The sequence below is a fragment of the Parus major genome, chromosome 1 (genome assembly GCF_001522545.3).
Source record: "Parus major isolate Abel chromosome 1, Parus_major1.1, whole genome shotgun sequence".
NCBI classification, from domain to species: domain Eukaryota; kingdom Metazoa; phylum Chordata; class Aves; order Passeriformes; family Paridae; genus Parus; species Parus major.
The window spans coordinates 94376511-94404076 of record NC_031768.1 but is presented as its reverse complement, the minus strand read 5'-3'; the positions used below and the strand labels follow the sequence as shown (position 1 = coordinate 94404076).

At 40.6% G+C, this 27566-nt stretch overlaps 1 protein-coding gene across 1 annotated transcript; it reads left to right on the top strand.

The window, feature by feature from the left end:
• Positions 1–1844: 1844 nt before the first annotated feature.
• Positions 1845–26686, top strand: TOMM70 (translocase of outer mitochondrial membrane 70). Its single transcript, XM_015623967.2, has 12 exons — positions 1845–2130; positions 10337–10510; positions 11621–11747; positions 14275–14384; positions 15694–15842; positions 16971–17178; positions 17834–17968; positions 19146–19253; positions 20362–20478; positions 21321–21418; positions 21949–22071; positions 23007–26686. Exons 1-12 carry the CDS (start codon positions 1882–1884, stop codon positions 23158–23160), a joined length of 1752 nt encoding a protein of 583 aa, XP_015479453.1. The 5' UTR covers positions 1845–1881; the 3' UTR covers positions 23161–26686.
• Positions 26687–27566: the final 880 nt, after the last annotated feature.

The window sequence follows — 27566 nt, the reverse complement described above, 5'->3', positions numbered from 1 at the left end:
TGTCAAAATATGCTTACATAAATAGTAATAATCTATCAATTAAAGGACATTTTTCAAGTTGTTTACTACCAGGCATGCAGATACGCTGACTCAGAGAGCAGCAGGGCAAATTTTAGTTGGGATCCTGACGTGTTTGCTTCACAATCTTATTGTTGTTTTTATCTGCAGCCATTTTTAGTTCTGCACAATATGTGTCTTCTCACATTTCCCTACTACCTACAATGAAATTGCCAGGCATGAGATGACTGGAGATGATTGTAAAAACATATCAAAAATTACTCCTCTTCATCTTCAGCTGAGTGCTCCATGGAAATAAGTGGAGAGAGGAACATAAGCTTCCTCTGCCTACAGATAAGGATTTTAACTAGGCATATGCATGAACAAAATTCCAGTATTACATATTAAATTATTTTTATGACAGATTCAATTAATAACTGAGAAGAAAACAGAAAGATTTCATTTATAACAAGGATTGCTCCAAAACTGTAAAGTGCAAAGTCCTAGAAAGTTTGAATCAGCCACATTGGCTGAAACTTCACAGAGAATCAACCAGGAAAGGTTGGAAGGGGTTACAATGGATCATCTGGTCCAACCTCTCTGCTCAAGCAGGGTCATCCCAGAGCACATGGCACAGGATTGTGTCTAGACAGGTCTGGAATATCTCCAGTGAGGGCAACTCCATGACAACCTTCTTATGAATAAAATCAGTCAAATTCATCAATAATAATTTTATTGAAAAATTTTCAAAATTGAGTTATGGAAATAACCATAATCACAGTTAGCGTCGAGCCCAGGATCGGCGCTGGGTGAACTCTGAATCAGCCTTTATCGCACTGATTCCCCCAAGTTCACCACCTTTGGAGAGATGAGTTTTTACACAGTTTTTACAGCCTGCAGTTGTGCAGTCTTAGTTTTTTCTTTCTTCCAGAGTTCATTGCACATTCATATTTTCTGTTGGTTTGTTACCTAAGTTTCCTAGAAGGGAGGAAAGGTTTGAGTGGTTTTTATGGGAACTGAGTATTGAGATGCATGGTTCGGAGGATCAGATCAGGTCGGTATCAGGTGTAAATGACCAAGTCCTTGCTTGGGTGGGCCTTGTTCTCCTTGGTGCCATCCTGTTCTTTTGCAAATTACCCTTCTCCTCCGGCTCCTGGCTGTCCTGTTGCAATTCCTTACTGCGCAAGTGTGTTTGATATTTGTAACACTTTTTATTTTTTTCTGCTTATATATACAATAAAACACGAATTATGCAAACATATATTACAACTTGTTCCAGTGGTCAGCCATCTGCACACTAAAGAAATTCTTCCCCGTATTCTGGTGGAACTTCCTCTGCATCAGTTTCTATCCATTGTCTCTTGTCCCATGGCTTCCCACCTACCACTGGACCCATACTCTTGGAATCCCCTCCTTGGGTACTTATAGACATTGATGAGGTCCCGCTCAGTCATCTCTTCTCAAGGCTGAACAGGCCCAGCTCTCTCAGCCTTTCCTCTTAAGAGTCCCTTAGCCACCTTCGCTGCCCTCTCCTGCACCCGCTCCAGGAGCAGCACTGCTCTGGTACTGAGGAGCCCAGAACCGGACACGGCACTCCAGATGTGGAGCGCACATCTCGTGTAAGCGGCTCAGAACTCCTTCCGCACGCATCACCCCGGCCCCGAGGTCACTCTAGCGTAGTTTCCCTGGGAGCTCCCCCGTGCCCGGCCCCGAGTCCGGCCCGGCCCGGGCTCCCTCACGGCGGCTGCGGGTGTCCCTCCGCGCCGGCAGGGGGCGCTGCGGGCGGGCGGAAGCGGCGGCGCTCCCTCGCCCTCCCGGCGCGCCCCGCGTGTCCGCTGACCCTCCCTCCTCCTCCTCCTCCGCCTCCTCCTCCTCCCGGGCGTCATGGCCGCCTCGAAGCCCGTGGAGGCGCCGGGCGGCGGCGGCGCCGCCGGGCTGTCCCGCTGGCAGCTGGCGCTGGTGCTAGGCGCGCCCGTCCTGCTGGGCGCCGGCGCGATCTACCTGTGGGGGCGGCGGGCGGCGCAGCGCGGGAAGGGCGCGAGCGAGCGGAAGACCCCTGAGGGGCGAGCGAGCCCCGGGCCCGGCGGCGAAGGCGGCTCCGGGCAGCCCGACGGGCCCGGACACGAGGAGATGGTGAGCGGGGAGCGGCGCCGCCCGCAGCGGCGGCAGGGGCCGGGCTGGCCGCGTGGGGAGCCGGGGTCCCGCTGCTGGCCGGGCCGCCCGGAGCAGCGTGGGGATGCCCGGGCTGCGATCTGCGGGCGGCAGGGCCCGACAGGCCGCTGTCCCGGCCCGGAAAGCGGCTGTCGGGGTGCCAGTCCCACCGAGGAGAAGCCGTGTGATGCGATGGAGCTCGGGTGACATTCTGGTCGTGCTCTGCGTGACACTCCCGGCAGGTCGGAAGGGCCCACAGTGGGTCATCTGCTCCAGGCTCCGGAGTCGAGCAGGATCATCCCAGAGCACATTGCACAAAATTGTGTCCGGGCGGTCTGGAATATTTCCAGTGAGGGAGACTCCACACCCTCTCTGAACAACCTGTTCCAGTTCTCGGTCACTGCACATTAAGGAAGTTCTTCCTCATGTTTAGTGGAACTTTTGTACATCCGTTTCTGCCCATTGCCTCTTGTCCCCTTGCTTAGCACCACCGAGCAGAGCCTGCACCCAGCCTCCTGACACATTTCCTCCAGGTGGTGATAGATATTGATGAGGTCCCCTCACAGACATCTCTTCTTAAGGCTGACCAGGCCATTCTCCTTTCGGTTTTGCTCCTATGAGAGATGCTCCAGTCCCTTAAATCACATTTGTCAGCCTTGGCTGGACATGCTCCTGGCACTCCACGTCTCTCTGTGGTCTGCCTATGTGACCCACTGAGCTCTTAGCCGTACATTCATGGCTGCAGTTCTGCCCTTGCCACACAGGGTTGGGAGTAGTTTGTTCCAAGATCAGGCATTGCCAGATGCATCTTCTCATCAAGTGTCTGAGCATGGATCTGTGCTGCTGAGGGGGGGAACGTACCTCTGCCTCTGAGGTCTAGAATAGCTGTAAGTTACCTCCAGGAAAACTATTTTGAAAAGGAAGTCTGTGATCTGTTGTGTGGATACAGCAGAGTGGAAAGAAAACACAAGATCATTTTAAGGTGGAGTATGTTCCATGAAAATATAGAAGCCACACAGTTTGTGCAGCAGAGACTTTAAAGTGTAGAATTTGCCTGAGTAGGCTTCCCTCAAAACATACATTTATCCTATTGTAAATTAATGTTCTGAGAACTTTCTGATAAAATGATCTGTGCAAAAACTCAAGGACATATGTTAGATTGGAGACCAGGTCGGATCCATGGATCTCTTGTATATCTGTATTTGAAAAAATGTCTCTAAGATGCACTTTCTGCACATCTGCAGTCCCAGATGTACCTTGCCAGTCAGGCAGCATTACTGAGGTGTGGTTGCAGTTGACAAGCATGCTTAAAGTAATGGATTTGACAAATTGATTTGAGAGAATATCCCATATTGCATTTTCTTCTCCTGTTCTTATGTATCACCCAAAATTTTTTGAACTGTCAGACAGTTTAAGCTTCCCATCTGAAACGATCAGGAGAGAAAAAAAATCACCTCTCAGATGCTGGCAAAAGTCAGTTTTAACCTTGGTGGTTTGAGTGATGAAGATTGACGCGCTTGGGGGGGCAGTGACAGCCACGAATGGGAGTGGTGAGGAAGGTGGCAACTTCCCCAGCTAGTGAATCATAGCTGCTCTCGGCATTCCTGAAAGCACAGTAAGTTGTGAAACCTATGCTGGACCTCGAGGCAGTTACTTGAATGCAGTAATTTGTTCCTTCCTGGGCACCAAACAGTACTGACCAAGTTGTGTACAGAGGACAAATTCAGACTGTTTACTGTGGTAGCTTTGGCTCGTGGCTGCAAGCAGCATCTGGCGTATTTATGGGAGTGCACTTGCTGCGTTTGAGCTCTGTTTTGCAGGCTGTTCATGACCTTTGTCTTGCTGCAGTGACTTCCCTGTTAGTGCGTTCACTCTGGGTGTCTTGATTGTGTTTCTGAATTCCAGCAATATCCAGGGGTTTGTAGTCATTCTGCAGTTGTAGGAAGGAAGCACTTAAAACATTTAAGATACTTACATAGCATTTGATTTAAAAGACTGTGTTGCTCCACAAATTGAACTACCAGAAGGCTCTGTGCATTTAAGAGTCAGTTGAGAGGTATGACCTGATGCAAAGTTTCTTGAAGAGTATCACTGCTTACACTGTAAAGAAATGAGAGATACTGCTTAGGAAAGCTGCAAAAGTTATCAGATTTGATTGATTACATGAGATAATTGTCTAGCTGGTCAAAATATGGCTGCATCAGAAAAATAAATGTGTCTGCAAATATCCATTACTGCTTTGTGTGTGTGTGCAGGATTGTCTTCCTGTTACTCAATCCAAAGCAATGATGCCATGTAGATTTCATGTATCCTCTCATATTTTATTAGTTATAGATATTAGTGATAAGACCCATGATTAAAAATACAACCACTGCAGATGCTTCACTTGTAAGACTGCCTGTATTGTATTAATCTGCCTTTCTAATGTGATGGGGTATTTTTTAAAACTCAGATTTCACATACGAGTCTGTACAGTGAATAAGAGCCAGTAATTTCACAGTTGAAATACAAGAGGAAAATCCTTTGGAATACACATAGGTCAGTAATGAATCTGCTACCAACAGCTGTGTCAGCTAAATATCTTTTTTTTACTCATAAATGTAACTTAGGACTTACACTTTTTTGTGCTTTTCATTAAAACAGCCCCTTTATCCATTTGATTTCCTGGTCACTGTTTCTGAAGACACAACCTTAAATTTTTTTCTTTGTTCTATAAAAATATGTAAAGTCCAGTATCTTCCCTGTTCTTTATTCAGACTTGCTACTATTTTGCATGCAGTTCAAGCTTTTCTTTTACCTGCTGCACAGGCCTCACATTTTTTTTCCCAGGCTGTGTCTGCACCAGAGGATCAATGCACTGGCCAAGTGTGTGATCTGTGACTGACATTGTGTTGGCAGAAGCCCTTAGCACAGGTGCTATATTGGGAAAGATGAACTACTTTTGAGATTCCTTCTCCTGTAAGCACAGCTCCTTAACAGTACAGTAAACTGGTATTATTGGACCAGTTAAGTGGTGACGATAAAACTGCATCTATGGATGGCTCAAAGGTTGTAAAGCCAAATTGCATCTGTTAATGACAGTTGTCATTGTTTCTCATAATTTAGATGGAATGTGTTTGAGTCACTCAGTAGTAGCTGCTTTTTAAGTGCTCTCCTGGTTTGTGGGGAGTACTGAATAACTAAAACACGGAGTGCTTTGCATATATTGTTTTATTTGGTGCCCAATTGTTTAATTTTTTTTAATTCTTATTCCACGATAAATTCTTAGCAGGTTTTATACTCTCCTTGTCTTACAGGAGTGAGCACAGGTTGGTCAGTGAGGAAATGTCTTGATTGCTTCAGTATTTTTTTCCTCTGAAGTTGGAATCAATTCCTTTTGCAGCTGTGTGATAGTCCAGAACTGACCCCTTAACTCTTTCAGCAAGTTCACAGGTACCCCTGTGTTTGGTGTGAGAGGAGGTCAGCTGGGTGGCCTCGTGTATTGCAGACAAAGCCATCGGGATCCACAGCAGTTCCCTGTCTCCACACACTTTCCTGTGAGCTGGGTACAGTCCTTAAGTACAGTGATGGGTGAACGTGACAAACTTCTCGGCCTTTGTAGTGCCACATGTCAGGATCTGCAGCCAACTAGTGTGGCTTCTTTCCAGAATCTGTTCTAGTAGCAATTGCTGAACGCTGCCTCTCACTGCCATGACATTGGATCAGGATATGAACTAATTCAGCCCCTTAGTCTAGATACACTCACGTTGGTACTTACTCTAAACTGATCTAAGCAAAGTAACTAAAAAGTAATTTCTGTTTTACTGTGCACCTGTTGCTTAATAAATCTCACTATCAACATACTGTAAGCCTTCTGTTTTGTGCTAACAGGAGTGGACAGGTGTAGAAAACTCCTAAATATATGTACAATACCAGTAAAACAATTGTTAGATTCTTGGCTTGTTCCTGGAAGGTGTGGATGGCAAATTCATTTACCAGGAAGGTGACTGACTGAGAACATTGTGAATTTGTCCTGTAAACTTAGTTTTGTTTTTTCTGAGTATAATATATCCTTGCTTATGCTTTTAATTTACTTCTAAAGCTCATGTAAACATAATTTTTCTCATAGTGGTTTTAGTGCTAAAGAGACTTTTAAAACCATTTACATTCAATTAATGCCTTTGTTTGAAAAAAGACATGAGATGAACCTTATTAAAAAAAAAAAAAATAGTGGAAAGATAGGTATTCAGAAAAGAACAGGATTTTTTTTTCCTGGTACCTCTTCTCGTTAAGAGGGTTCTCTCACTTGGAAAGGATGAAAAAGAGGACCAAGGCTTTATTTTTCTGCAGGTTGAATTAGGATGGCTGAAACAGTAGTCACCCCCCATGTTATCTGTCAGACAAGGGCTCATGGAAATCCTTTTCAACCAAAAGAAAATGCTGAAACTCTCTGCTCGTGCTTCTATTGTGAATCACTGTCATCATTGGCTGGCAGGAAATTTCTTGTTCTGCTTTGAATAACTGTGTCCCTCAAATGTATAAGATTCTGAACTGTGAGTTTAACCATATTGCCATTGCTGGGAGTTACTAAGCATTATTATTCTTGCAGCTGGCAGTCTGTTGCTGTTAAGTTGCTGTTTGCTTGCAGTTTCTGAACATTTTGTGAGGAAGGCACATTTGCTGAGGCTAAAGTAGAAGTCAAGACAATTTTGTAAATGTTGTCTATTCTTTAGTGAGTTACCAATCTTCACGTTCAGGTACCTGGATAACTGATAACTCAGTTTCACAGATGCCCTTTGGCTTAAGCTCTGTTCAAAGATGTGTTAACAAACAGTTGCTGAAAGCAGTCCTAAGTACTGAGATGTTATTTTTTGTAGCTACAAATAACTTCTGAGTTATTTGTTTTGTTGAGCTGTTACAAACTTACATTCATTTTATTGAGCTGGTTTGGTTGTTGCACAGTTTTTTTGGCCAGAAGATGACAAACTGGACAGTTTTTCTTGCTCTATATGGACCTTCACCTCGAGGATAAAAATGCCACATAGGATGGCAGTGGGTCAGGTGAGGAGAAGCAGTGAAATTGGAAAATAATTTCTAGAATTATTACTTTGGTAAGAAAATGGAAGAATGAGGCTTTTGATTACTTGTGCATGAGGTACATGAAGTTTGTTTGCATAATCAGTTTCTTATGTATGCATCTTTTGTATGTCCAGTGTAGCAATTGAGAATGTATTTTTAAAAATATGCTTAAAGATTTTGTAAGGCTTAAATTTAGGGCTTTACACCCCTTCAAAAACTGATGTTACATGAAGAATTGATTTTCATATTCTTACTTGAGCTATCACAAAAAGGTATTGCAGCATATAATGTGATGTGACTTCTTTAATATCTTTTTTTTTTTAAATAGCTACCAAAAACCTCCAAACCAACAACAACAAAACACCCCTACCAAACCAAGCAAAAACATGTATTGAATTTGGTGGTATTTTGGGTGCATACTGAGGGCTACAGCAGAGTACTTCGAGTAAGGGTGCAGAGATAAAACATGTCAGAGGAAACAGTCTAGTTTAAGACAGCATAAACAAGTTGATTTCTTCCTTGCCTTGGGCGTTAGTGCTGACTTTATTGCATAAGAGCATGTTATGCTCTAAGTTCTGACTCCTTACCCCCACATTTCTTGCCTCTTGCAATGGGTGCAGCAGGGGGTAACCATGGACTCCTCAAACTTTCCATGATTCATCTCTGTATGATTGGTTGTGTGGTCTTCGACCCTGCAACTGTTACTAAAAGTTTATTCAACATTACAGAGTTACTGATTTTAATGACTTCGGCTTCTTGTCTGTAGTCTCTGAAGTTTTTGATCACTGTTGTGTGTACTTTGTAGGATTGTCTGAAGGCTTGATGCTTCCCAAAAGCCAGCAGAGCACCAGTGACGACCCAGCCTACATACAGTTCCCACACCTGACACCTTAGCAGCCTTTGCACTTGGGTGTTATCCAGCAGTCCTCATCCATAGCTTGTGTCTTTACTCCAGGGCTGTGGGGCAGGGCTCTCAGAGGATGGAGCCCACGGACTGCTCAGCCTGGGGCACATGCTGGGATAGGAGATCCTGGGGTGAAGCAATTGGTAGTGATCATAGCATAGTAACCTAGCTGCAGTTAGGCTTAAATCTGCAGTCTTAAATCATTTTCACACTGGGAACACATGTATGAATGTAACAACATGTGTTTTTCTACCCAAGTTAATAGCAAGAGTACTGAATTTTGCATTTTTAATGTGGTTTGCTCTAGAAATGGACAAGGGAAAATTCAAGTTGACTTGCAGGCATTTAAGTTTGCAGCATATGGATAGCCCTAACTTTTGTTAAAAGAAAAGCGTTGTTACATTTGGGGATAAATTTAGGATAGATTCCAAATAAATGTAATTTTTTGAGACTGTGCTTAAGTTTTAAAGAAACAACTTATCAGATACAGAGTTACTTGTTTCTCAGTAAAAATAGTTGCTATTTTTTGCTTAGAGTTCCATAGAGCTACACCCTGTATATGGGGTGAAATTAATCATCTTTTATCAAAGTAAATTTGAAGCTTTACAATAGAAAAATGTGAAAGCCTTGCAGATTGCCTTGTCCTGTGAACAATAAAGATGGTACAGATTGATTTCCTGTGAGCCCAGTGGATTAATGACTTGTGAGAGAAGAGCTTTCCTGGCAGTAGGGATATTTAAGAAATTCTCTCCCTTATATGGTTCCACTTGTAAGTCTCTCCTTAGGAGAATGCCTCTAAGATACTTCTGTTCTATTTGGATGCCTACTTTTATGTAGGAACTGAGGCTAGTACACATTATCTGATTCTATTCTTCCAGGATAGGGATATAGGCCTTGAAAGACAAGTTGTAGAGCAAGTCCTGGCTTCCCCTCGAGTTTTCAGTTTTAAAGTAAATCACTTTGATGCAAAAAGTGATCAGGTTGGAATGAAAAGAGCAGACATTGAGGGGAATGGGCAATTGAAATGCTAAGTTGCTTTCAAATTTGTATTACAGCTGTCTGGTTGTCTGTATCTGTTCACTTTGGCCCTGGCAGTGGATAAGTGGGTAGAGGAAGCAGTAGTATATTCAAAGAGCAGCAGGGACAATTCCCAGCAAATCCTCAATGATCTGAAATGCAGGTGATATGTAGTGAATCCTGCAGCTGTTGTTAAAGGCACTCCTGCCCCCAGTCTGTAGCCTTTCACTTCTCAGAAAGGTTGGTAGAATGACGTGTGTGCTCATACTTCTGTTCATTTTGGTCTGGCAGAACTGCCCCAAAATGTTGTCCATGAAGCAAGGTTGTGACAGAGAAGCAGAAATCCAGAAAATCAATGTTAGAATCTATTGCAGCTCTTATTTGAATGTGGGTCATACCCCTTTGGTAGAGAGAGCATTTTTATGTCTGATTCCTTACAAACCACAGGATTTGATAACTGATTTGTAAATCCAGGGTTTCAGATAGTTTCAGTGTTAGTTTCTGCAGAAATACAGGTCATTGACATGTGGTGCAGAGGAACATAAAGATGCATTTAGCAGGATCTCAGGCCAGTCAGCAGTTTTCTATCCCCTGGTAGTGATGGTGATGGTCCAGTACTTGTCACTGTGTGAAGCAGAGTATGTGAAGCTGTAGAGGAGTCGGCTATAAAGTTGATTTGCCCGGTGTATGAAAGACAAACCAGCTTTGTTTTCCTCACAGGTTTTATTTGTCTTGCTCAGTAGGTCTTTCCACAAAGTGTTTTCCATATTTAATTCATAGTCTGATGAATCACCTCTGGTCTTACAGACTGTATGTATTTCAGAAGGAAACTCTTGTGTTTGAATTGCTTGAGGGCTTTGTTGTCTTTTCACATTTAGCCTTTGGAGAAACAACTTACCTCATTGGTTCTTCTGATCACCAGCCACGTAAAAGATTACAATCTGTTTAGCCTTGCAAACAGAAATCACTGCATTGTTTATTACCATTGTAGTGAATCTTGTGAAAAGGTTGTCTCCTATCTGATACACTTGCAAAAGAAAATGCTTGTGTGTTTCCAGGAATTGAAATCATTGAGTTTTTTTCAGAAGTCTGGGCTACAGTTCACAACTCAGGTCCATTTTTGTATCTTTGAAGATGAACCCTAAAGTGCATAGCTTGTGTGCTGTGATGCCTTTTTAATTTGAGCTGACCTCTCACTTTCTTTTTCAGAGTCCTCTTGGTAGAGCCCAAGCAGCCAAGAACAAAGGAAACAAATACTTTAAAGCAGGAAAATATGAGCTAGCTATTCAGTGTTATACTGAGGCTATCAGCCTATGTCCTCCTGAGAAAAACCTTGATCTTTCTACCTTCTATCAAAACAGAGCTGCTGCCTATGAACAACTGGTAAGAAATTAAAGATAATTATGTGTTTATTGTAAAAAGTATCACTATCAGTTTTGTATTTTGTGACTTTCATCCACTGAAAGGTCCTAAGTGATAACATCTGCTGCTTTCACAAGAAGATGCTGTTGCAGCTTTTTTCAGCTCACTACACTTTACTACATATAAATAAAATTATTTTCTCTTAACAACACTCAGTCTATCTTACGTAATTCACATGCATCCTGTTCTTCCAAGACAAAGTTTTAATTTCTTATTCTCTGGAACAATTTTCTTGTATATGAGTTGATTTTATTTCTCTCTACTTGACTATTTAATCATGAAACAAAGGTGAAAGGCCAAATATTTTGGAAGGGTGCTACTTCAAAATTTAAACAACAAAATCATTGAAATCCTGGTAAAGGCCAAGACCTAAATTTTGCACATGGAGTAGTAACATTTACTCGACAGCTGAGTATACTTGGTGTTATTTTAGAAGTCAGCCAGTGTTGCTTATTATGGTATGATGGATTTGTTTATGAGGTCGAGTTGGTGAGCTGTATAAAGGAGTGGAAAAGTTGGCTTTGTACAGTCTGAAGTATCAAGTGAGAGACTGTACTTACATCTGGTGTTAGATTTAGTTCTTGACTAACACAAATTCATGCCATAATGAATCCCAAATGTATGTGGTCCCTCCATTAGAAAAGTCTGTTTTGATAAATTGAAATAACTTGAAAAGAACCAAAAAGATTTTATCACTTTGGTAAACTTTTTTGCTTCCATTATATTTCCATCTTTTTTTCTTCTAGTTGTTTTACACCAGTCTTTCAGTCCCAATGTTACCTCCTGCAAGCATCTTTGCATCAACTCATTATGTTCTTCCATGGGATTTGTACACTGTCTGGTGTAATATTTTGTAGGAATTCTGTGTTGTGTGGCTATTCTGGTGCAGGTGGTTTGCAGTGGTGCCCAGGCAGTTTCTCCCTGAGGCACTTGCAGAAGCAGAGGCAAGCAGGGAGAAGCAGAGCCCCGGGAGCCACACACTGTGTATGTGTGACCCTGGAGCTGGCTGTGGGAAGACAACACAGGGAGCTGAGTGGGGCCCCTCTCATTGTGTTGTTTTTCTGCCCACAGCAAAAATGGACAGAAGTGGCACAAGATTGTACAAAGGCTGTTGAGCTTAACCCTAAATATGTCAAAGCTCTCTTCAGACGTGCAAAGGCCCATGAGAAGCTAGACAATAAGAAGGAATGTTTAGAAGGTGAGTGGCTCATGCTGTGTATACTTAAAAGTGGAATTAGCTCTGCTGCTTTGGAGAGCTTTGGAGATGGCAGCTTCTGGGAATACTTTGTTTTTACTTCTGTAGCTACAGTAATACAGAATTATGTATTTAAAACCAATCATAGCTTCTGCAAATACATATTCTTCTTCTGTCAGAAGAAACCTTTTCACATTTCTCAAGGTCTCATCTACTCACATCTGAAATGACTGCTGAGAAACTGATGCTACTGTAGCAACTCAAGGTATTCTTTTTCCAGGAAACTCTTTAACTTTAGAGTAGAATTCATCTAACATGATGAGTGGATAACCAGGACAACAGTTGTTCTATTTCCATGCAGTAAAGAGACCTTCTTCTTCTCTGTTTGTTTTAGAGAAATTATACTACTACAGAAATGAGGGTGTTTTTGCAGGTTGAGATACATGGTCAGAAATAAAACTATTGCAGTAATTTAAATGCATTGGACAGTTATTAGAGGGAAAACAGCTTCAGCAGCATTTTTTTTTTTCTGGTGTAAAGCTTATGAAAACCAGAACAGATTGATTTTTTTTTTTAATATTAATACTTTGTATTCAGAAGAAATTACTGTCAAATGTCCTTCCAGTGCTATTCCTAAACAGAATACATCTTGAACTGTCAGGAAGATGTCACTGGGAAGCCATGGAAATTAAGAACTATGGGTCAGATGTGTTGTCTCATGGCACTTTTGAGCTACAGTACACTGCTTGAAATTACCCATATGGATTTCATCAAGTTAAATAATTCCTGCTGGTACTAGGTTAAAAGACAAATGAAATTTTCAGCTGTGCTCATTATCAAAGAACAACAGAAAATAAGGCAATACTTTGGCAGACAAATCTTACTGTTAAATTAATTTCATTATGTGTAACAGCTAAGAATTAGGTCTGCCAAATTTGAAGGTAAATTAGATGTGGAAATTTTATCTATCTGTTTATCTCCTGGCAGAATGCCTTTATGTCCTTTAAGACCATAGTGACTAGAAAAGAACAGCTTTGTTCATTAGTTCACTTCTTTGCAACTACTGTGTACCAGCTGCACTTCCAGAGTGCTGTAATAAAATCTAAACCTTATGTAGCTGCCAGGTGATAAAAGCCCCAAGAAAGATCAAGTGTTCCTGTGACAGTAGGACTGTTTTAAATATAACTTCTTTTTAGTGTTAGTAGTAGTAGTAGTAATGCTAGTGACAATTATTTTCAGCCTTGATTTTTATTTATTTTTTTACTTGAAATTTCTTCAGATCTGACTCTTTCTTGCTTTTTTTTATTTTTTTTTTTAACTACACTGGTTTTTTGTAATCCTGCTGCTTTTACCTACCAACCACATATGGCCAGTAAAATTCTAGGAAGGGTATGCCCATGTAGTGGAGGAGAGAAAAACCAAACAAACTTCAAAACCCCTGCCACTACCAGCAGAAATCTCCTGCTGTGATCCCTGGCAGTACAATTTGGGAAGATGTTGCTGCTGCAGCCAAGCCTGGAGTGCAGCAGTCTTTGGGCAGAGCATGTCTGCTGGGTTTGTATAATATGTTCTTTCTGAGGGTACCATATTTTCCCAGGGACTCTGATGTGCTGCCTGACCATGCCAGAGGTGCAGGGAGTTTCTGTATAAGTGATGATTTAATAGTCCCTCTAGCAGTATAGAATTAGAGAAATATACTAAAACTCCAGGGCAAGACATTTATTTACTTTACAAGCATATTCAGACAATACACTTGAATTTCAAGTCCAGGCTCTGTTCATCTTCACTAATGTTGAAATGAAAACAAAACAGGGAAAACCCATGGTAGCATTGCATTAAGTGGAGGATCCAGAGAAACTGTGTGGTAAGAATGCATTTCACACTGGGAAGCTTCACTCGGGCAGCTGTGGGTTAACATTTGCAGAGGTTTCTTTCTCTGTGTGAATGAGAGCCATGTGATAGGGGCTGGCACTTTAAATAGGCCAGCAAAGTATTTCTCCTTGCTCCCCTCCAAAGTCATGGAGGTGAACAGAAAAATTTGAGATAGAATTCAGGTGGATTTCTTAAACTGAGGAGTAAGTGAGATGTGATGGGACTGAATGTGAATTTTAGAAGTAGAAAATAAAGACCAGTCGCAGAAGAGAAGCTGTGTTAGCACTTTCGATGTGACTGTTGTATGAACATAATTACTCTCCTCAAAGTTTCAAAATGGTGAAAGCCTGTGATAGAGGTATTATTATGTGGATTTAAGTGTGTTTTTCTCTAGATAAAAACATAAACAGAAAAATAAATGTAATTTCTTTTCATTCACTGTCATGAAGTCCTTTTATCCCAGGAAGATAATTTTTGGATACAAATTTGTGTCTTGAAAAATACAGTAAATATAGCAAAGTGGAAACAGAGGCTTTTGCCTGAGAACAGGATGTGTATTAGTTTGGCAGTGCCTCATTGTACTCAGTGGCACATTTTACAGTGTACTTCAGTGACTATCAGAATTCCTTTAATCTCACTTTTGTATGTTGTTTCCTAGATGTCACTGCAGTCTGCATTTTAGAAGCCTTCCAAAACCAGCAAAGTATGTTATTAGCTGATAAAGTTCTTAAACTCCTTGGGAAAGAAAAGGCCAAAGAGAAGTACAAGGTAGGACCTGTGATATTGCTCACTAATTGTTATTTCACCTAACCAACTGTTGAAAAGTCAGTTGTTGGCATGCTGTCAGTTGTTGTAAACAAGTCACTGTCTTTATCAGCTCAAGTGTAAGAAGCAACACAAACTGGTTTCTACAAAGCTGCTATTGTACCAGTGTTATTTTCCTTTGGGACCTCTCCAGAGTTTTTGGAACCTCAGCAGGGAAAAGAGATGTACTTCTAGCAGTTGTTCCCCTTTAATAATGAAATTTGTTATGACATTCAGGAGACTCCCGAAGTAGGTGTGCTGCCCTGCATAGGGCTTTTCTGAACTTGCAGCTTCATGGGAACTGGGTGGGTTGGAACAGACATCTGTGCATGAATGGTTGGAAACTGCAGAAGAGAGAAGGAGTAGCCAGAAGCAGTGATTTTAAGCGTCTGTAGGTTTACAAAAAGGTTGGGACAGATATTAACACCTTCTTGGTTATTATTAAAGCATTTTTGCTTGTGTTTTGGATGATGGTTGAAGTACTGAAATCCCGTGTTGGTTTTGAGATGCTGAATTTCTTTCCTACAGAAATTAATGTAAATGTGTAGTGTAGAGGTAAGAACATACAGTGATATGAGTAGGGTGGACAGAAGATAGGTGTGCTTCGGAGGAATACATTCAGTGTCTCTCTTACAGGAGAGATTGAATCGTAATTCTTGAGTGCAGTTTATTTTAAACAAGAAATATTTTTTTGGCTGTAGAAAAGATCCATTACCTGAGAGGTGTTACTTCTGGGACTTGAAGTAAAATGTGTGGTACCTGGGCCAAGTTCCACACAGAACTAGGGTATTGCCTCATTAGTCTCCCTCCATTGTAACAATGATAGCAGCTTCTCTTGGACAAGTTGGAGAAAAGAGAAAACTGCCATTCAGAATCTGCTTAAATTTAGGCTCCTGCTTAAATCACCAGCTTGCATTTTTCACCCCGTTTATGTGCACACTTTAGTACATCTACCCAATGTCTTATGATATCCTAAGAGTCCTTATTTCTAGCCACATATGTGGAAAGATAAAATCTCCCTCCTCCCCAACATTCTCATCACTTTGTTTTCGCTAGTGGTGGGTATTGCATTGTGATCTGAAGCTTAAAGTATCCCTAAACATCAAAATGGCAAATCCAAAACATCAGGCTATCAAATGGGATGGTGAAAGTCATACATTGGTTCTTCCATCAGTTTCTTTTTAATAATCATGTCTGCTGTCCATTTCCATCTTTACCATCTGATCTTACCACCTAATGACTTGGAATTACTCTTGGAATTTCTCTGTTTCAGAATCGGGAGCCTCTGATGCCCTCACCACAATTCATTAAATCCTACTTCAGTTCTTTCACAGATGATATAATTTCCCAACCTTTGCTTAAGGGTGAGAAATCAGATGAAGATAAGGACAAGGAGGGAGAGGCTTCTGAAGTAAAAGAAAAGTGAGTGTACAGTACAGTTGGGAATTGTTCGGTACTGGAGTTAAATTTTCAGTGATTTGAACATTCTGCTCAGTGTAACGTGCTGCTGTTTGTGTAGTACTTAGCATGGAGATTCCTTTGATACAAATGATATCAGTATTGCAAGTGAAAGCTTAGTGAAAGCTGACTGGCTAGTTCCAAACTTGCACTAAGCAGAGGAAGGACAATGAGACTGGGAAAATATGCTGAATATTTACTACAGTATCACAGTAAATCATAGGAGATGGAAGAACTGGAGAGGGCTGAACGATGCTTTGGGGGAAAGGAATAGTTTACACTGAAGAAGGATTTCCAAGGAAGAGACCAAGTTAGCCTTTGGACTGGCAGGGAGAAGATGAGCTAGGAAAAGGGGATTTTTAAATGAAAACATGCATTTACAGCAACTGAGGCTGAAAGGGTATTTTATCTTTCTGGAATCAAATTGCCCATTAATGAAAAGTTTGTTCTGGCATAGAAAAACTTGGTTTTGTGGTTTTATTTTGTATTTTTTTAATTGGAGCCTGAGCACCACATAAATGGTTCTTTAATTTACTATGCTCCTTTCCAGATTATTTTTGGAAGATAGCAGTCCTGTCAGTTTGGAAACCATTGCAAACAGCATTATGATTTTTTTAAAGTAAGAAAGAATGTCCTGATCTGCAGGCAGATTCACCGAATCCAGAACACAGTTGAGAACAAGGCAGTGCTGCAATTTTTTACTATTAAATAATTTCTTCCACATACAAGCTGCACATTGCTAAGTTTAATATTACACTTTCCTGTCCATGAATTCCATCCTCTTGTTTTAAACCAGAGATTATTGCTGTTTTTCATGTAAAAAAAACCCTCAAGGGACAAATGAAGCTCACATTCAACGTGTTTAAAACATTTTTCTTCTTTATTTCCAATGTAATTTGGCCAGTTTTTGTGTAAATTGTTTTCCATCTAAGATGACTCCATCCAGGAATGGATGTTCCAATGGGACTATGCTGGTGTTGTAAAAGTGTAGCACAAGTTAGTATTTGTAATGATTTGATGAAACATCTGAATGGAAATTGCAGTGTTCAGTGAATGCATGTATATATACAACTGTTCTTACATCATTTACAGCTCTGGCTATTTGAGAGCAAAACAATATATGGAAGAAGAGAACTATGACAAAATTATCAGTGAAAGCACAAAAGAAATTGAAGCAAAGGGAAAATACATGGCAGAAGCTTTGCTTCTGCGAGCTACTTTCTACTTACTTATTGGCAATGCAAGTGCTGCCAAACCAGACCTAGATCAGGTCATCAGCATGGAAGATGCAAATGTGAAGGTAAGACTCTGTCACAGCTGGATTGTAGTTGGGATTGAGAAGTTAGATGATAAACTTGCAGTATACTTCAAGAAGTTGTTTGTCCAAATTTTCAGACGTATTAATGGGGATATTCTGGTTTATTTAGTCTTTTATTACTGACAAATTGTTTTTTTCAAGGGCTTGTTCATTTTTGAGAGGGCTGTACTGAATAGTGCAAAAGATGCACTATTAATTGTAATTATTAATAATTATTAAAAATTAATAGTAATAATTGTAATTATTACTATTATTGTAATAAATAGTACAAACTAAAGAACAAGGGAAGTTGAATGAATTGGAGGCTTATCCACTCTGAAAAAGTGAAAAACCTTAATTGTACTTGCATATTCAGCTACTTCAAAAAACACTGTTGTATTTGTAAGCATAGGAATTGAGAAGGATTCTGTTGGGGGGCTTGGAAATCCACTGAGATTGAAGTGTAGGCTGACATTTTTGAAATTATGTAAGGGAGCTCATTCATCTAGGGTCAATATGAAACTTATTTCTGTTTAGAATAATTGAAACCTGGCAATGGGAGAAACTAGTCAAAGGAAAAATTTACTGTGATTGTAATGAAGCCTTAAATGTGGAGAAACACTGGGGTGGCTGATGTTTCCCTGACCGTGTTTTGCAGCTGCGAGCCAACGCTCTGATCAAACGGGGCAGTATGTACATGCAGCAGCAGCAGCCTGCCATGTCCACTCAGGACTTCAACACAGCTGCTGGCATTGATCCTCAGAATGCTGATGTTTACCACCATCGAGGACAAGTAAGAAACCTTAGAGATTTGATCCCAACACTTGGCTATTTCAGTGTATACTAAAAGGAAAAATGGTGTCATTGGAGACACTTGATACTGTTTGTGGCAGAAAAAATGAACTCCTAGTTGGGAATTTTGTGGGATAAACACAGAGTCTGTTTTGGAGGTTCAGGTCAAGCAGAAGCAGTTTATTTCTATAGCTATAGGAAAACCCTCTATCAGTATGAACTGAGACTTACAAGTGTTGGAGCCTGTGTACACTTACAGCAGATAAAAGCTGTTCTGTGAAGGGGCCTGGATGGCAGAGCAGCATTGACACAGCAGGAAGCTTTGTTACAGTGGAGGAAATGTGTCCCTGGGAACACCTGTAGCCCTGGGCTTGGATCTGTTCAGCTCATCCCTCTCTGCCTTGTTGACGCTGCTGTGTTCTTGACTGATTTCTAGCCCTAGAGAAACCTGCTGCCACAGATCTGTAAGATGAATGGTGCTGGAAATAAAAAAGGATCACAAGAACATGCCAAGAATAGGCCAAGTCATATTTATAAGGAAGTTATATTTGTAACGAACACTTCCATGGATCAAGGGTTTTTCTCCATGAATTTGTTAGATCTCTTCAGTGCTCAGAAATTAACATGGTGCTGTGTATTGACTGAAGGGAATGAAAGTTTTCTACAGATTGAAAATTTGTGTTTCACAGTAGTTTCACAGTAAAGTAAGAGAATGATGAAGTGAAGTGTGCTCCTGTGGAGGAGTAAGAAAGTCAAAACAAAACCAAAAGACCCCCAACCCAACAAAAGAAGTTGAAATACAAGCTGGAAAAGCTGAAATATTTCAATATCCAATTAGTCCACAGATTCTGGCTACAGAGAGGCAAAACAACTTGAGAAAATCTGGCATAATTTTGGAGACTGGTCATAATGCTGACATAGTGATGGCAACAGTCTAAAATGCAAGCATTCTCAATCCCTATACAGAGTCATTGCCTGCTTGTTTAAGTGGCCAGAATTTCACTGGTGGCTTTGATAATACATTATGACAGTGATTTTTAGTTATGGGTTTTGTAGCTTTCTAGACAGTTCTGCAGCTGAGCTAGAGATGAGTAACTGGTGCTAATTGAATTATCATGTAGGTGATAGTGAAGTGACAGATGAAATAGAGAAATAGGATTTTCTTTCATTCTGTCTAGCTGAAAATTCTGCTTGACCAAATTGAGGAGGCTGTGGAAGACTTTGATGAATGTATCCGGTTGCGACCCAATTCTGCCTTGGCACAAGCACAGAAATGTTTCGCTCTGGTAGGTAATGTGCTGGGGTTTGTCTGGGTGCTTTTGCTTTCAAGAGTTCTGAAAAACATTGTGTTTCTCTGGTTTATTCCAATTTAATGGGAAAGTAGGGCAACATATATCTCTGTCTTTTAATAATAAGGTAAAGGAATAATGCAGCAGTTTCTTCAGTTGGAGTATGGGTTTGCTGCTTTCCTTCTGAAACACTCATTGTACAAACAGTAGAACATTTTTCCTGTTCTGTGGGAGAGGAACAAAAACCTTGATTCTAATTGGAGCACATAAAATTGATTTTAATAAAGCTTTACTATTGTAGAAAATGGTCATCATCAAGAAATTGGAAACAAACTATTTCAAGTTAGTACAATGACTCAGTGTGCAAGAATCTTGTCAGGACAGCTTTGCATAGTGTGAACAAAGAGGAATGCCAAGTTTGGAATTTCTAAGCATTTGAAATAGAGGGAGGCTATCACAATTATCAGGCCTCATGACTTCTTCTGTCACCCATTTTCCTCTCCAAGTCCAGGCACTTGAACATGTGGTAGGTTCCCAAAACCAGATTTGGTAGAATGTGCAGGATTGTCATGTTCTGGAACTTAGCACAAAATCATACAATAGCCTGGGTTGGAAGAGATCTCAAAGATCATGTTGTTCCAACTCCCTGTCATGAACAGGGACACCTTCCACTAGATCAGGTTGCTCAGAGTCCCATGCAACGTGATTTTGAACACTGCCATGGATAAGGCATCCAGAACTTCCCTTGGCACTGTTCAAGTGTCTCACCACCTTTACAATAAAGAATTTTTTCCTAATACCAGTCTAAACCCACTGTCTTTTAGTTTGAATCCATTCCCCTTGTCCTGTCACTACATGCTGTTGTAAAAAATCCCTCTGCATCTTTCTCATGGCTCCTTTCAGATATATGAAGGCCACAGTTAGATCACCCAAAGCCTTCCCTTCTCCAGGCTGAATAATCCCAATTCTCTCAGCTTATGCAAAATAACTTTGAATTATTACAATGCAGGCAACTCTTGGGGAGGTGGGTAGAGGCCTGATCAGCCTTCTTTTAGTCTGGTGATGGTGTAATATTTTTCTTAATTTTTTTTTTCCTTTGGAATAGTATCGCCAGGCTTATACAGGAAGTAATGCTTTGACTGTGCAAGCAGCCATGAAAGGCTTTGAAGATGTCATTAAAAAATTTCCAAAGTGTGCTGAGGGCTATGCACTCTATGCTCAGGTATGTTTTTCTCTCTCTCTAAGAAAATGCTGCACTCTTTTGTACTTTTTATCTTGGATATATATTTCTTCAAATAACAGATGAAGATTTTTGACACTAAATTCTGAGATAAGAGAATGCTGCCCGGAATAAGCTACTTGCATTTATGGTTATGGTTGCTCTGGGGCAGAGGAAGTACAGGGAGAATTGGTGGAGCAGGATATAAGTAATGGGAGTTGAGAGTAGTTATTAGGAGACAGAGGTTATTCCTGCATGATTCCCCCCTTCCTGCATGTATGTGGCATCTCAGCTGATGAATGTCACGGATTCTCTGGTTAATTTGAGAGTCAGATGTGTGGAACTAGGGTGACATTTTTGTTCTGCTATTGGTGGCATGTAGTGGTTTAGAACAGCTGTTCAGAGTACACTTGCAACAGAGACTAATTTCTTCTCTAAGAACATACAGCTGGTTTTAGTAGGAAGCATAAGACATTCTGATTTTAAGTAGGTTGGCAACATATATGCATTTCCTTCTGAAAGAAGTATATCTGAAAAAGGAATAGTTGAAGCTTGCAGGTACAGACTTTTAGAATGGTTTTTATTTACAGCACACAGCATGTTGCTTGTGGATCTCCCTTTACAGATGACAGTGTGGTCAGTAATCTGTGCACTTAAAGCACAGAACCTTTCAAAAAAGCCTCAATTTTGAAACTTGACTCTGGTAGCTGATGTGCCTGGCTTGCTCTACCATAAATGAACTACATCCAATCTCACATTGTCAATACAGTTTTAATTAGAATTAGCCAAGTGCAGAGTACACGCTTTGGTTGCTTATTGACAAACAGGTTTCTCTTTTGATTCAGGCACTAACTGATCAACAGCAGTTTGGCAAGGCTGATGAAATGTATGATAAATGCATTGACCTTGAACCAGACAATGCCACTACATATGTTCATAAAGGGTATGTATTGAATTTGCAGTCCTTTTGGTCAAGAGGAGTTGGTATATTTAGATGAATCAACCTGAATTTGAATGTTTATGGTTAGAAGTTTAGCCAGGAAAAATAACTTTGTGAAAGCATCTTTGTGCTCTTAAATGTATTTCTATATTTTGTCTTGACTAAGCTGCAAATAGGTTTCAGTAAAGTTTCATCAGTGTTCATTGCTAACTGAGTATCTGCTTGAAGTATATCTGACCTTTCCTTTAGCCCTACTAGTTTCAGCTTTGCGTTGAAGTTTTTTTTTTCATAAAACAACATGTAACAAGTCCTCTTGGGAAAAAATTGCCTTTCTTTAGAGTCATTAAAGCAGTAAAGTGATTTACTGAAAGTGGCTTTCATATAGGTGTTTTTAAAAGTCATGAAGTTACTAAGTTACTGTGTACCTGCATTAGAAATTAAATGCATTATACATTTGGGATGGTTTTGCTTACCATGATGAAGGTTTTGGGAGGAGTATATGAAGCCTGTTTGAAATTTTCTCTCTCTTGTAGTTTACTTCAGCTCCAGTGGAAGCAAGATTTAGACAAAGGATTAGAACTCATAAGCAAGGCGATTGAAATTGATAACAAATGTGATTTTGCATATGAGACCATGGGAACGATTGAAGTGCAAAGGTAATGCTGAATTGCAGTGTTAAGAGTTCTTAGTTACTTCTGAAGTTACAGTAGTTCTTTAAATTTCCTCATGGATCCTAAGTCTTGAGAACTTGTCCCTGGTGTCCTGTATGGCCAGCTCTTACCCAGAGTCCTGATTTCTGTTCCATAACTCTCAGGTAAAGCCCTCCATTCTCCGTGGCATAATTGTGATTTATGATCTGACAACTTTTATCACCAATTTCATACTTAATGGACAATATGCAGATGAGTCTGTGTATGCTTAAATACATCCCCTCTGCATTTAAAGTGACCTCCTTAATCATTACCTGGCTTTGTGTGTATCTGATGTTGTCCTTGGACATTGGACTGTCTGTACTGAGGGTCATGTGCTGTTTTCTCCTGCAGCCAACAGGACTCCACAGTTATTGGGGGAAAGAGGAATGCACTGCTACAGGGCAGTTTGTATTGTATGGCAGCTGTGCAGAGGTTTGGGGCATAGCTGACAGTACAGTTGAGTCTCTTTTTAATATGTCTAGTCCTCTAAAGGTCAGGCAATTAAACTATTGCCATACTAAATTTTGCAAGCATTTCCTATTTAAATGATGTGCTTCTGTCTGTGCAAGTTTTCCTCTTTTGTATACTAAGTCCTTTCAGGGGAGATGAGACTTCATTCAGTTGCCCAGCATTATCTTTGTAGTGAACTTGGCTTGGAGAACGTTTTATCCTGAACCACTACCCATGGGAGCTCTCAAGAGAAAGGCTGTTTAACAGCTGTCCTAATTGCTTAGGCTTGGTAACAACTCTGAGTTTACTTAGCATCACAAGTTCTTGTGGTGGTTCGTGAAGTTCTCTTAAGTTATTAATGGTGGAAAGTCCTGAAAGAAAAAAGATGTTTTAGAGATTACACGATTACTTTAGCAGTCTTAACTGGGTTAAATTTTTGTTTATTTCAGAGGTAATCTGGATAAAGCCATTGAAATGTTCAACAAAGCTATCAACCTGGCCAAATCAGAAATGGAGATGGCCCACCTCTACTCACTCTGTGATGCTGCCTATGCCCAGACAGAAGTTGCAAAGAAGTATGGATTGAAACCACCAACACTGTAAAGAAACAAGGAGGAAATGACGTTCCAAAGTGAAGTTGCCCACTTCAGCCAGCCCTAAAGACGCTGTTGCAGACCATGCTGAATGGTGGAACTTAGTTTTTTCCCGTTCGTGGTGTTGTCATTTGCTACATCTGTTAAATGTTTAGGTGTTGTGGGAGTGGTTGTTCAAGGAAGTATGCAGTGCTGCATCGTGTTCCTTCTGCAGCAAAATCCTTAGAGTGTGTTAAGGGAAATAAAGTTGCAGGGGAACCAAAGGAACATATTTTGGCCATGCAAATAAAAACTTCACACTGGTTCATTTTGGGTGATTATGTTGTGGGCGATTTTTGCTTTATCAAATAATATTACAGCATGTGGGGTTTTTTCCTGTTGATTTTAAAGGTAATACTAGTCAGTGCTGTAAAATAGGTTTCTTTTTTATATCCAGTTAATCCTTGAGGGTTGATTTTAATTTTGCAATAATTAATTTTCAAACTTTAATAATAGAGGGTTTTTTTAAGTCAGTAGATGTGAAGAGGATCCCTGTAAATATATGCAAGCATGCACAATCTTCCCTTAAATCCCCTTCCACCCTCTGCATAACTTACTTAGAAATAGTCCTGTGGCAGCTATTAGGGAATTAATTTGATAGTCCTTACTCTCACCCCAGAAAGCCCTAGAGTACTGCATAGGAGAGCTAGGAAAAAGGTTGGTTGGGGAAGGAGGTCAGGTAACACTGCTTCACCGTAGACTTTACTGGAAGAAAGAATGTATTCCTGTGCAGGAGTCCTTAACTGAATGTCAAGGGAAATTGTTCTGGAGGGTTCAGAGGGACTTTCAAGAACAGAAAGCGCTGCTGGGAGTCAAGCTCCAAAAGGTAAGGTCATGCTTGCATATAGTCTTTGTAATCTCTGAAGCTTTTGCATAAATGTGTAGCAGCTGATAGACTACCTACATTCTCTTCAGTTGCTAGAGACTGCTGGGTTATGATCTCCCTCTAAGAGCCCCTTGGCAGGATTAAGTGAGATAAGGAACAAAGCATAGGCTCAAAATTCCAATAATGGATTTGGAATCTGCACTCATATCCTTGTTCTGTAGACCCTGTCTTGTCTAAGATGGCAAATACTGTAGGAAGGAAGCAATTGTGCTGCAAACAGTAGATAGGCAAATTTTGAAACAGTTTTCCTCTTGTTAGGAACTTCACAGAGGGCCCTCTTGCTTTGCGTTGATCTTTCTGGTGTGGAGGTCAGTCAATCCATCTTCCCTTTCCCTGGACTGATGTGGCTGGACAAACCTCATGCAAATGATGTAGCTTAATTTATGACACACAACTAGTTTGGGCTTCTTTCCATCCTGAAATCATAGATTTGTTGTGGTGAATTGTCTAATGTATTTAACCTTCTAAAGAAATGAATGATGCTATAGTCAAACTGTCTTGGTCTGTAGTTGTGCCACCATACAGCAGCAGCTTACATTTTCAACGTGACCTTCCTTTCTCCCAGCAACTACAGTTGAGTATTCAAATGGTGGAGAGTAGACACAAAGATTTAATTATTATTTTAGTAGCTCATTAGGTGACCTGAAATCATAGCACTGGTGTAGAATTGAAGCTATAGGAAGGTACTGGCAGCTTCTAAGGGCACTAAACATAACAAGAGTCAAATGTCTCCTCCTACTTCCAATCTCTGCGTCAATTACCTGAGAACAAAAATATGTCAGACTGATGAGTCCTGTTCTCTGAGGAGTTTTTATTCGCATGGCCTTACTTACATTGGCATTTTCTCCTCATCACCCCATCTGTACCCCATTCCTTACCCCACCCAATCATTTAAGGGAAAAAAGCATGTGCTGTCAATTACTAGCATTCCAAATCCTCACAGACTTTTGCCTGTTCTTCAACTAGTTTGAAACTGCACTGAAAGGATGCATTGTCTGTAATTTTTTTGTAAATGACATATCACCTGTAAACTGAAAAAATAAATACTACCTTCAAGTATCTCTCTCTGAAATGTATAAGAACAGGTTTTGATGAAGGTGTTCTCTGCAGTGGTGAGCTCTGTGCTTGTTCTAAAGTCTAGGAAGAACTAATAATTAACTGAGTCCTTATCATCTCTCACTTCAACTTTTAAGAAAGAATGAGGAGGAGGCGTGGAATCAACAAATGCAATCTCTGCTTGCTTCTGTCATCCACAGGGGTATGGTCTTGAGAGCTGAAGATTACAGGGGAAAGGAAGTCGAGTCAGGAAGACTGGGACTCTGAGTAACTGAGATCCTATTAATGTGCATATGCAGATGCATCCCTCTGATGAAAGGGCTGATACAGCTGAGGTTTTATTTTCAGTCAGGTGCACATGTGAACTTTGAAATGAGACAAGTATTACTGCTACTTTTAAAAAATAAAAAAGTTGAAATTATGTAGGAAGCTAGTACTGAAGACTTGGATAAAGCCTGTGTATCCTAGAAGGATGCTCTGTGAAGCTGCTTCTACGTACAATTGTCTAGCAAGTTAATTCTCATCATGTATGGTCCCTGTTGTTCACAGGGACAATGCTTTCAGGCACATGGTGTGGTTCTTGGGATGTCCTGCACAGGGCCAGGAGTTGGACTTTCATCCTGATGGGCCCCTTCCAACTCAGCATATTCCATGATTCTAAGCTGTGACTTGAATTACTAGGATCTAACTGCAGCTGGAAAAAAGGAAGAGGGATCTAACATACACTGAAGAGCTGTACTGTAACTTACTCCAGAACTATCAAGAGAAGCTTAGGAGCAGCTTTAACCAGCACAGCCTAACCTAATCTAACCTAACACTGCCCAATTTTCTGCCATTTCTTTAAAAATAATTTAAATTCTTGCAGGCTGAAATTCTGGAACTGTTTCAGGATTGTTACTGATTCCTGTACCTAGAGAATGCCTGGTACACATGTGTCATATGGATACTTAAAAGTGCCTGTTTTCTACCAATACAAAGGTTGAGTACTGGCTGCTTCCAGTACTATGGCTAAGAACTGACACTGTGCTTTTTTTCAATGAAAGCCTCACAAATGCACAGTCCCATCTGTATCACTTCTGAAAGCAGCACAGTGGAGACCCTACTACATACCCTGCTAAAGCAAGGTGCTTAGAAGTTGTCCTGATAGACTGAAAACAACTGAGCTCATGTCAGCTCTTCAGCCGAGTTCACCAAAGTAGCTTCTAATAGATTTTCATCCATCCTCTCCATGTGGGATTCCATGGGAGGAGAGTTCAGACCACAAACTGCACTTCGCATTTCTCAAATTTAAGTGGTCAGCCCATGAGAGTCCTGCACTACTTTAATCCTCCAAAGGTAGTATTTATTTACTCCTGTGTGTTGAACTAGTAGAGAAAGGGGAGGGAAAGAGATGAAATCGTGATGATTTAGAAGTTGGAGCCCAGCATGGCCATCATGGATATGGGTTGTTGAGTATGTGGGAAGCACTAATCTAATGCAGGAGACTCGGCTCAAGTGGTAAATTGTTAATTTTTTAATATTTATTTTTCAACAAATAAACCTTCATTTCACCTTGTGCTCTGTGGCTTGTTTCTTAAAAGTTCTGGTGCAGTATGTACACCAAAAAGCAGTGAAAAGTGTAGACCATAAATACCTGCTGATAGAGAATGCCACCAAGTGGAATTGAGGGAAAGGATGTGTCAGAGTTTGGCTGAGCTTTTGTTTATAGAACACACACCCAGGTCATTGCAGAGAAGCCAAAATGTAAAAAAAACACCAACCAAACAAAAACAAACAAACAAAAAAAACCAACAAAAAACCCACAAAACACCAAAAAACCTCACCAAACCAAAAAACTGTGGGAAGAGGAGGATTGCTGAACATGAATAAAAGGTAAGATGGTATTTGGGGAAATGTGGTTAGCTAGAGCAAGATAAAACCTTTTCTCCTTCCCATTTTTGTATTTTGAAGTCACTTTTAGCCTTAGGGTTGTTTTATGCTGCTGGAAAACGAAAAGCTTATCAGTGAAGGCTGGTAAGTTGCTTCTTATTTTCATCCCAAGGAATAAAAAGCATAATTTGTAAATGCTTTTTACATTAAAAGATGTCTTCCTTCAAATAAAAAACAAAAAAAACAACCCAAAACCAAAAGTGCAACATGCTTGGCTGGTTCTCAGCATTTTAAAGCCATTGTTCACAGTTTGTCTCCAGCAAAAGCAGCACAGTAAGGAATGTTTTCTCTGCAGTGGATGGGAGCTGCCCATGACAGCAATAATGCATTCAAACATCGAGCAGTCTTCTGGGAGACTGTGGGCAGAAGGACTTGGTGTAACAGGTTTTCCAACCTGACTCCCCTCAGCCTTTTCCAGGCAGCAGAATTAAAGCCCGCTCAGACATTCTATTAAGGAAGCAGTATGGAGAGCAAAGGTGTGGCAACATCTGAATTATTTTAGCAAC

Bases quoted from the DNA above. Each gene is read 5' to 3' on its own strand.
- TOMM70 (XM_015623967.2), top strand. From the start codon at position 1,882: ATGGCCGCCTCGAAGCCCGTGGAGGCGCCGGGCGGCGGCGGCGCCGCC. The intron at 10,511-11,620 runs GTAAGAAATTAA...TTCTGCCCACAG, and splicing joins CTGCTGCCTATGAACAACTG to CAAAAATGGACAGAAGTGGC. The intron at 22,072-23,006 runs GTAATGCTGAAT...TGTTTATTTCAG, and splicing joins GGAACGATTGAAGTGCAAAG to AGGTAATCTGGATAAAGCCA.